The following is a 10,373-nucleotide window of genomic DNA, read 5'->3' on the forward strand; positions in this document are numbered from 1 at the left end:
GTTGACCTACAAGAAACAGCAGTTTCATATGGTTCAACCTCTACATTTTGATGTCTGAAACATATAAAAAGTATTACATGTTTGTGTTATTTCTGACTGCTGCATAGCAAATAATCACACTTAGCAGCTTAAAACAATACTCATTTATTTGCTCACAGTTCTGTAGGGCAGAATTCTCAGGGTTTCATGAGGCTGGAATCAAGGTGAAAAACTGAGCTGAGGTCTCTTCAGGAGGCTCTGGGGAAAAATCCAAAGCTCATTCTTGTTATTGGCAGAACTCAGTTCCTTGCGGTTGTTAAGACTGTCGTCCCTCTTACTTTGTTGGCTGTCTGTAGGGGTTGCTTTCAGCTCCTAAAGCTGTGGCCCCTGCATCTCTAAGCCAGCAATGGCACAGTGAATCCCTTCGTGCTTCCGATCACACCAGCCCAGAGAAAACTCTGTTTTCAAAGGGCTCATGAGATTAGGTTAGGCCCATCTGGATAATCTCCTTTTTGATTAACCCAAAGTCAACTGATTAGCAACCTTAATTACATCTACAAAAACCCCTTTTGCCATATAATGTAACACAATCACAGGAGTGATGTCTCATCACATTCTTGGATTCTACCCGCCCTCAAGGGGAGAAGGTTATACAGGGAGAGGGCCATCTGGGGTCATTTTACAATTCTGCCTATCACAATATTCATAAAATTAAAAGTAGTTAGAAAATCACTGCCACCAACTATTGAAAACTGGTCGTATTTTGATCTGATTCTGTTGCTTTATAAGTACATCCTCTCATTTACTGTAGATGATCTGGAAGCTGCCTACCAGAAGCTGAGTCAGCTCATTAGCGAATACCTTGGATTGACGGAGAAGCCTGCCGAGGGCTTGGCACCAACCACAGGTTAGCACCTAAGGAGCTTCTCCAACCCTATTCCCTTTGTGCCAGAAGAACGGAAAGCAAATCTGTGAGTTGTTATTTGGGTACTCATCAACCAGGGTAAGCCTTGTTCTAACTGCTTAATCCCCATACTTCTGGGGCTACTGTCCCCACACACCAGCTGCATCAGCTGGCTTTCTGGACCTCAGATTCTGCTCTTCTCTGTCACCAGAGTGGAGCCCAGGGGACCGCTCTTCATGGACAGGCTGGGCAGCACCTGGGAGGTGGACAGTAGACAAGGGTTAACCCAGAACTGAGCCCTCAGGAAGTTTGGCTCCTTTAGGGGGCTGAGGCATTGTTCTGCTTGACAGGCTTGTATTTAATGTTATGTTAACCCAAGGGTTTTCTCCCCACATCCCTTTTTTCCCCACTGCCCCAGTCCTCAAAATGTCACACTCAGAGTACATGGGAAACAGCACTGTGATCTGGCTCTGTCCCCCATGGCCAGGCAGCTTAGCGGTTCTAAGCTCTAGTTTACTGTCCTGCCAAATGGGGTTAACACACCCACTTGCCTGCTGTAGGATCATGAGCACAAAATGATGTAGGATATTTAACAGTGCATCTCTTTGGGATCTAGGAATTCTAAAGCCCTAACTTAAAAATGTGGTACATGAGTATTTTGAGATGTATTTAAAAGGCCCACCCCCATGGACGGAACTCTGTTCACACATCACATACCGTAACATGTTAGCAAGAGACTCTTGCTGCTGTGCAGATGTTGTGCAGTTTTGTGCATATAAGTGGTTTTAGCCTCTGTGACTTCTTTGCCCCAATATGGTTTTGCTTGCCTAGTTGCATCCTGCCCATTGCAGCCATTCTTGGCTGAGGCAGGCCAGGTCATCGTTCACCCAGAAGCTCAAGCTAATTATACTGTTCTACAGCTTTGCACACTTTTCCCAGGCCAGGTACCCCTGGAAGGTGGGAATGAGGTCAGTGTGAGATGGTCAAAGTCAACAGATTATGGCTGAGTTTTTCCGTCTACGCATGTCACGTAGGAGCTGGATTGACCAGGGTACCACTTCCAACTGGAAAGAGCCTGAAGACAGTGCGACCTGTCTGGAAATAGGCTGTAATCAAGGAGTGGTGGGTACGCCTAGTCTTAAAGGAGGAAATGAAAACAGGATGTGCCAGTGTGTTGACGCAGCACTGCCCTGGTCCTCCAGAACAGGAGGAAGCCAAGGCCGTGCAGTGGTGTGTGGACCTAATGAGGCTTCCAGAGCTCCACAGAAGCTTCTCTTGAGGAAATCTGGTTCCCTTCGCTTTAATTCTTTGCTAACCAAGCAGCCTTCTGATCTTTAATTCGTTCCCTGGGGTGGACCTGCCCCTGTGGGGGCCGTACCCTACGTTAGAACACCCTGCCCCAGTCCCTAAGCCAGGCCCAGCTCCCATTGTAAATTAATAAGCTGGTGTTCTGGTTTTTAAATCAGCCTCTTGTGGGTTTGGCTGACAGTGAGTCAGTCCCCTGAGCCTGACCAGTTCTGAGTACCTAGTAACCCGGGTTCAGAATGAGCAGCCCCCAGGGCACACCTGCAGCTATCAGGAATACTGACTAGTGGGGACCCTTGCCGTTTGGTAGATTAATAGACCAGATCATGTGTGTACAGGGAAATGATACAACTTTATGTATGTGGACTAATTAGGTCAGGCCTGTCCAACTTAATGAAAAGTATGAATTATAGAATTTGTAAGACCATTATCACTTTCAGATGCATTTACTAACTGAAACTAGGCCATCCAGTGATTGACTAGTAGAATTCCTGCTTTAACAAGTAGATGGGTGAGATTTGTAATTAATATATCAAATCACTAGCCTCGGTGAGACTTCTGTTATTCTGGCAGTTTATTTTGGAAAATGATTTTTTTTTTTTTAAGAAGCCAAACACTTTATCTTACTGATACAGTCAGTTTATAGAGTAAGCAGTTTTTTTCAGTGGATGGTATAAGGATAGGCTTGTACGTAAAGTGACTTTGTGGAGGCCAGACATTATTCAAGTGAGTATAACAAAAATCCAGTGATTACAGTGCTTAGGAATAAGCTTTGACGGTGTCCCTAGTACCCAGGAAGCAGAGCCAGTGGCCTCTCTGAGCTCTGGGCTGTGAAGCTGGTGCTGAGGAGGGCAGCCCATATGTTGACAGGTTACTGCTGGAGAGTGGGGCCCCACCCAAAGTGCTGTGGAATCAGTGCCATGAGTCCTTGAGAAGGGGCCCTGAGCTTGACAGAGCCACTGTCACAGGCCTGGTAGCTCCTCCACTTCGCCTCTGGGCCACTGTTATTTAAGTTTTATTGTGGTGAAATATATACCACATAAAACTAGCCATTTTAACTGTGTTTAAGTGTACAATTCAGTGGCGTCAATGACATTCACCATGATGTGAAACCAGCACCATTATCTACTTCCAAACTCTTTCCTCACCCCAGACAGAAACTCTGTCCCCGTTAAGCAAGAACTGCTCATTCCCCCAACCTCTGGTAACCTCTCATCTACTTTCTATCTCTATGGATTTGCCTCTTCTGAATATTTCATACAAGTGGAATCATACACTATTTCTCTTTTTATCTCTGACTCATTTCACTCGGCGTCGTGTGTTCAAGGTTCATCCATATTGTAGCATGGATCAGGGCTTCCTTTCTCTCTATGGCTGAATAATAGTCTGTTGTATGGATGGATCACATTTTGTGTATCCATTTGTCTGTTGATGAACACTAGGACTTTTACCACCCTTTGGCTATGGTGAATAGTGCCGCAATGAACGTTGATATACATGTATCTGTTTGAGTCCCTGCTTTCAAGTTTTTTGAGTATATATCTAGGAGTGGAATTGCTGGGTCATATGGCAATTCTATGTGTAACTTTTTGTACACTACTCTGATTTTAAGTTCTGTAGTTTGGGTGTGCTTACGTAAATACTTATATAAATAGGAGCCTTAGTAATAAGAATAACTTTACTACAGTGAAATTCTTTTTTTCAAATAAAAAATATTTCAGATTCTCTGGAAGACAGTTTTGTGTCTTAAAAAACTGGACTGGAAATGTGAAGCCTTAGTTTTTTACTCTAAATCTCATGATCTCATTGATTTGATTAGAAAAGCCACTTGGAACTTCCATTTCTCTGAAAGCAAATTATATATAATATTATGGGATATTATTAGAAACTGGCCTTCCGGGGCTGAGGTTATTCTTAATTGGATTAGACTGCAACGGTGGGCTCGAGCATAGCAATGACTGTGAGGATGGCTCAGGACCAGGCAGTGTTTCATTCTGTTGGACGTAGGGTCGCTATGAGTTGGAACCGACTCGGCGGCCCCTAACAACAACAACATCTATGCGTTAGGCTTCAGTACGAACAGGGATCTTATGGTTCATGGTATTAACTTCATGAAAGTAGTAATCTTGTATCAAGAGAAACTGAAAACTATTCCCAAATATTTGAAGAAATAATACATAAGTTTATATTTAGTAATCTGATGTTGCTAATGTGTGACGGAGAATGCAATTTTAACGTCTGCTCTGAACAGTGAGAGTAGAACAAAGTGAACAAGGAAACCTGAGGCTGCCGGTTCTGAGTACTGCAGGTCCATTAACCTGAACCCAGAAACGTAAGCCTTCACCAGTGGAGGAGGGATTGATGGAATTTTTACTGAATGCCTGTGTAAAATAGTGACATTAGGTACAGAATGGTTATAAAGCCTTGAGATCTTTAGATGTACCATTAATTTAATATATATATCGACCTAAGTACAGAATTGTCTTTTTTTGTATTTTCTATAATTTTAGTAATTTAAAACCCTGGACTAATAGTCAAGGCAGATTTACCTCGTATCAAATTCTATTTTACAATCACAGTGATACGGCATTAGTTTGGATATTTGGAAACAAACAGCAAATTGAAAGTTTCAGGGTTTTTTATTTTTTCCTGAATATTTTATATTCAGCTATGTAACCTTGATTTTTAAAAAGATTTCTTTTTAGTGGTAAAATTCATAACCAAACGTATATCCATTCACAATGTCTACATAAACAGTTCAATAACATTGGTTATATATTCTCACTATCTCTACCTGTCTTAATTTTTCCCATAGTCATGCAGGTAATAGTTGTTTCTAAAACAAGAAAGCTGGAAAGAAAAAAAAAAACAACAAATAAACAATATATTTTCTGTACAATAAGGAATAACTCATTTCGTTCACAACTCAGTATGTATAGAATGTCTTTACCCTCCATTTGCCTCCATACACCCTAATTTTGGGATAGCCAGTCCTTCTAATAAAGCTGTGATAGAACCAAACCCACTCTACCCCGAGTTCTTGCCATAACAATAATAAAATAAAATTATATTTGCAAATTATTATTCAGAGTTTCGACTAACGGTAGAGGAAAATGATGGTGTGGAGATGAGTCTGAAAGGAAAATGGAGCAAGGTACTTGGTCCATAATGTGGTGCCTTTACATTTCATAGAGGCCGTGGCATCATTTGCCTAATTATGTCACTTGTTAAACTGTTGACAGTAGGAGAAAAATCCTTGCAGGAAGCCAAGAGTGGATTAAAGATGGAAAAAACTTCCATATTGAGTTTCACTATTCTTACAGTTTATCCTAATCTTGTTTTCTTGGCTAAATTAAGATTTTAGTATATAACTGGTATAATCTGGGGAGCTGAGAATGGTGAATGGGGCATCCCCTCAGAAATGCTGCCAAGAGGCAAGCTTTTCCTTGTCCCCACTGTTCCCCTCCTCTGCCCAAGAGACATTGGGGGTGACCACAAAGGGGACCTGTCCAGACAGGTGGAGCTCACATGCCTCAGGGGAGGGGAATGGTGACTAGGAGCCCGGCTCGCTTCTGGGGCTGGACCATGCTGGGATCACCTTGGAGGCCTGGTTTGGTTTGGAGTCTGAGTATCCGGTCTCCCCCAAAGTGAGCTGAGTTTCTTTAAGGCTGTTCCAGACTGGTGCACCACCTCTGACCTCTCCACATTTCAAGCCCATGTCCTTGGGCCTAGGCTGTAAGGTGATATCTAGGGCCACCACAGTACATCAAGACTTCTAGAATACACAGGGCCTGCAGGGTGGTTGTGTCCATGAGATGGGTCACTGGGAGAACTTGTTCCCATGATGGGTAAATGAAGGCACCCCTCTCTGTAACAGCAACATGGCTGTGGCCTCTGAGAGCCGTTTTGGAAGCCAGAGTCGACTTTGAGGAAAAAGGGTAGGTAGTTGACTTGGAACAAAATAGTGTCTTGGAGAGTGGGTTACGAGGAGCAGCTTCTCTGAGCCATGGTGCCTTGTGACTCGGTTGGGCCAATTCTGCCTGCCTTCCGTCCATCACCTAGTTATTGAGAGCCTGCTGAGCTCCGTGCACCTGGCAAGGGGTTGGTGAACAGACATGACCCCTCACAGAGCTCACAGTTTATTTATGGAGACTGCCAGTCAGCAGGAAACACACAGACGGGACTTCATCTGCTCAGATGTCCATCCTCTAGTTTCTGCAATCAAAAGCAGCAGTGATCTCTAAGGTGGTGAAGATTTAAAATCCCATTGGCTTGGAAAATTTCCTTGCCACTCGCAAACTTGTATATAAATTTTGTCTGTGAATAAGCCTCTCTAAAAATGGCGTGGGGGCCGTGTCTGACCTCCTTCTTCACAAGGGGAAAGGAGAATCAAGATCAACAGCCCAAGGCTCATTCCTATGAGGTGGAGATCAGACATGTCTCCTCTGTCTGCTATCTCTACCAATTCTGACACCAACTGTCCCTCCCACGGCACTCTCTACTTCTCTGCTGGGTTCGATAATTCATTGCAGTGGCCACACAAAACTCATAGACCATACTCACAATTATGGGGTTTATTAGGGAAGTAACAGTTACATTCAGGCTCAAGAACACTCAGGATACAGTTCTTCCATCAGGACAGCCTCTCCCCAACTGTGCTTGCAGGCATGCCTCGCCCTGCGCCTTAGTCTTTGCCCAAAGGCAGTCAGCTTTCTCTCTCTGTGGGCTGGGAGCCCAACGAACCATCTCCTGCTGCCGGGTCTCTGCCGCTGGGTTTCTCCTTCCTTGGTGGTGGTAGGCTCCTCCTCTCTGCTCTGGAATTGGCTCTCTTTCAAGGCAAAACTGACCGATCCCCTTGGTAGGCCACAATAACCCTATCACACAGTCACCTGGGTGAGAGCTATAAGACCATGACTAGAAAGGCCACACACAAAAGTAATCACACTGCAGCCTCGTCATGTTTACTCATTAAAATTCATGTTCTCGGTTGACTAAACTCAACGTTTCACTAAATAAGAGAATTCTAAGCACTTAGTATCCCCAAGGAGGAGGGAAGGCTAAGTTCTTTATATGAAATTTTATTCTTTTCAAGAGTCCATGTATGTCAAAAAGGGGAGATATGTTCTGTTAGTAATTTCTAAAGTCTTATTTGCACAGCTCGTTTCCAGCTAACTTCTCTTTATGTGAAAGCAGGAGCTTCCTCTAGCAAGAAGACTCTCTCTGGGGTACCAGCACATCTGGTCCCTTCCCCAAGGCGCTTGGCGAAGCTGCAGGCAGACGGCCAGAAAACAGAGCACCTCTCCGGAATACAGATTCACTCAAAGGTGCCTGAAAGTCAGCCCCTCGCTCCCTCCCAGAACCAACAGCCGACTCAGGAGGGTGAGACCCAGGAGGGTGAGACCCGTAAGGAAGAGCTTCCTCCCAGTAGCCATGCCAATCCCAAGCCTCCTCAACAGCTCAGCTTGTCAGGACATGGGATCCCCCAGCAAGCCCAAGACTTAGCCCCAAACCAGGAGGAAGGGGGTATTCGACAGTCAGGTCCTTCTTCAAAACCATTAACCACAGATTTCCCTGAAAATGAGGTGCTGCCATCGGAGGTGAAAGCCAGTGAGGCAGGGCCGTCTTCCCCCACCCCTCCCCAGGCGCGTCCACAGCCAGACCAGGATGAGGAATCTGGGGAGGCCAGAGTGGCCCCCCCCAGCCCTCCCCCGTCTCTCGGAGATCCCCAAAAACCTCTAAAGGAAGAAACCCCCAAAGCAGAGGTCCGGGTCAGCACTCCTTACCCAGCGCTGCCCCATCCCCAAGACTCATCAACAGATGCAAAACAGACCCAGGACAGGGATGACCCAGGGACTTTGCTCCCTCGGAGCTGGCTGGCCCCCACCAGGCTGCCTCAGCCTCGGACACTCGCTCCCCTGCAGAGCCGCAGGCCCACGCCCAAACTCCTGTTCCCCAGCAGGGAGGAGGGTCTGGGAGCAGTCTCTGATCAGACCCTGATGCCCTCTCCCAGGCCTGGGCCAGCTCAGGAAGGAGACTCCAGCAAACTTCCTCCCATCAGCCCACCGCAGCCCAAACCCCCGCAAAATGACCCTCAGCTGGTCCAGGAAGAGAGAGCCAGTGAGATGAAACTCCCTCCCATCAGCTCGCCTGTCCAGGGGCCCGCGCCCCAGCACAGCCACCCGGTGCCCCAAGATGAGGATGCTCCAAAAGTGAAGCTCCCTCTCATTGCTCCTCCCTTCTTGGAACCCCAGCTGCCCCAGGACATGGGGGCTCAGCAAAATGCGCGGCCTGCAAAGGAAAAGAAAGCCCCCAACGTAGGCCGCATCCCAAGCAGGGAGATTCCAGATAGGTTGGCTTCCCCCCAAAGCCAAGAGCCAGCGGGGGCTAGGAAAAAAAAACTCCCTATCCAAAGAGAGACAGCTAAAGGGTTGGTGCATCTAAAAAAGGCACTGCCTGGGGGTCATCAGACGGCTTTGCAGATAGAATCCCATGGAAAATCCACTCTGGGGAAGATGCCTGGCCATCATGACCCCAGCCCTCATCGGAGCCCTCAGGGAACCGAGAGAAGAGAAATCCATGAACCCTCGGGCATTCCTGAGCCACTTCTTGGCGAACCATCGCCTAAGGATGTCCACTTACAGCAAGAGCAAAGTGAGAAAGCCCTTCATCCTGGAACAAAGGCCCATCCCCAAAGGAAAGAACTCTTCATAAGAAGGGGAGGCCTCAGAAGAGAGATCCGTCTTCTGAACCCCCAGAGTGAGAGAGCGAGACCCCCACCCAGCTACCTGTCACAGAGACACAAGCCCCTGAGGGGACCAGCCAGACCAGGAAGGGCTCTGTCCAAAGGGTCAACGCAGTGGCTACCAAGCAGCCAGCCAAAGAGAAACGGACCCAGAAAAATGGAGGAGTAACCCAGGACCAAAGCCCGGCCGCTCCACAGAGCCAGCTGTCTGCTGAGGGGCAGGGCGGCTGGCAAGGATGCGTGCGAGCCAGGGGCAGACAGAGCACCAAGGTTTAGCCCCTCGGAGCCCCTGCAGCAGGCTGCTGCAGAAGGACAGCTCCGGCTGGGGCACTGTGAGCCCACAGGTCAGCACAGGGCAAGGAGCCCGGACTTCTGGGCTGTCTAGTTGCCGTAGGTCCCTTCCAACTCATGGCAGCCCCATGTGTGTCAGACTAGAACTGTGCTCTGTAGGGGTTCCAATGGCCGGTTTTTCAGAAGTAGGTCACCAGGCCTTTCTTCCAAGGCACCTCTGGGTGGACTCAAACCTCCAATCTTTTGGTGCGTTAACCGTTTGCACCACCCAGGGACTCTGTTGGGTTCTTAGGTGGCAGCCAGTCTTTGGTGGCTTGACCTCGAAGCCTGGAAGAGCACCTCCCTCAGAGGATGCAGCTGCAACTAGTACCTTCTCATAGCCAAACCATGGAGCCAATCAAAGGTTGCTGTCAGACAGGAATTCCAACACACATTCCAACCCCGGCCACGGAAGAAGTGCCCTGTTGCCGGGAAGCTTTGTTGGATCACTTAAAAAAAAAAAAAAAAAAAAAAAAAACGCTTCTAGATTAGAGAGTTCTCTTATGCCTCTTGCATTAATCAAGGTGTTCAGAAGCAAGAATTCAGAAGGCACAGCTTTGCTGTTCCGGAGCCTGGTCTCTGCCACAGAGATTCCACAGCACATTTGGTTGTGGGGCTCTTCTGGAGGGAAGAGGACAGCTTCTTTCTGTGATGGACCGCTTCAGACTTGCCTTGGCGCATGCCGGTAGTACCTGAAACTTGCTTTTGTTTGACGTGTATTTCAAAACAAGTATCTTCCTTCTCTCTGACTAGGAATCTCATGTAAATTAGCCCATTCTTTCATTATGCCAAACCATCTGGCGGATTCAGTTAAAAGAATTAGTGGGGAAAAAAAATTTCAGGCAAATCAGTTTTTCGTTTCTCTCTTCATACCGTCAGGACTCATTTGATGCGAGTGACAGGAGTGTAACTTGAGCGCGCTTACGTGAGCCTATTAGAAGGGAGTGGACCGCCGTGCACAGCCTACCTATGGTAAAGGCAGAGGTGCAGCTGGGCCTCCCGGGGATTGGGAACCAGTTATTGAAGATAGCCAGAACTCCCATCACCTGTAGGACTCTTGTCACCTCCTGGACTCCCATCACCTCCTGGGCTCCCATCACCTCCTGGACTCCC

General features: G+C 47.1%; 1 protein-coding gene across 1 annotated transcript in view; it reads left to right on the forward strand.

The window, feature by feature from the left end:
- LRGUK (leucine rich repeats and guanylate kinase domain containing) overlaps nucleotides 1–10,373 on the forward strand; it is a 135,585-nt gene that overhangs the window by 81,325 nt on the left and 43,887 nt on the right. The window contains exon 15 of the mRNA XM_023737149.1: nucleotides 791–886. Within this exon, the coding sequence (XP_023592917.1) occupies nucleotides 791–886 (96 nt within the window). The remainder of the gene's footprint in view (nucleotides 1–790; nucleotides 887–10,373) is intronic.

The sequence above is a fragment of the Trichechus manatus genome, unplaced genomic scaffold (genome assembly GCF_000243295.1).
Source record: "Trichechus manatus latirostris isolate Lorelei unplaced genomic scaffold, TriManLat1.0 scaffold00097, whole genome shotgun sequence".
NCBI lineage: Eukaryota > Metazoa > Chordata > Mammalia > Sirenia > Trichechidae > Trichechus > Trichechus manatus.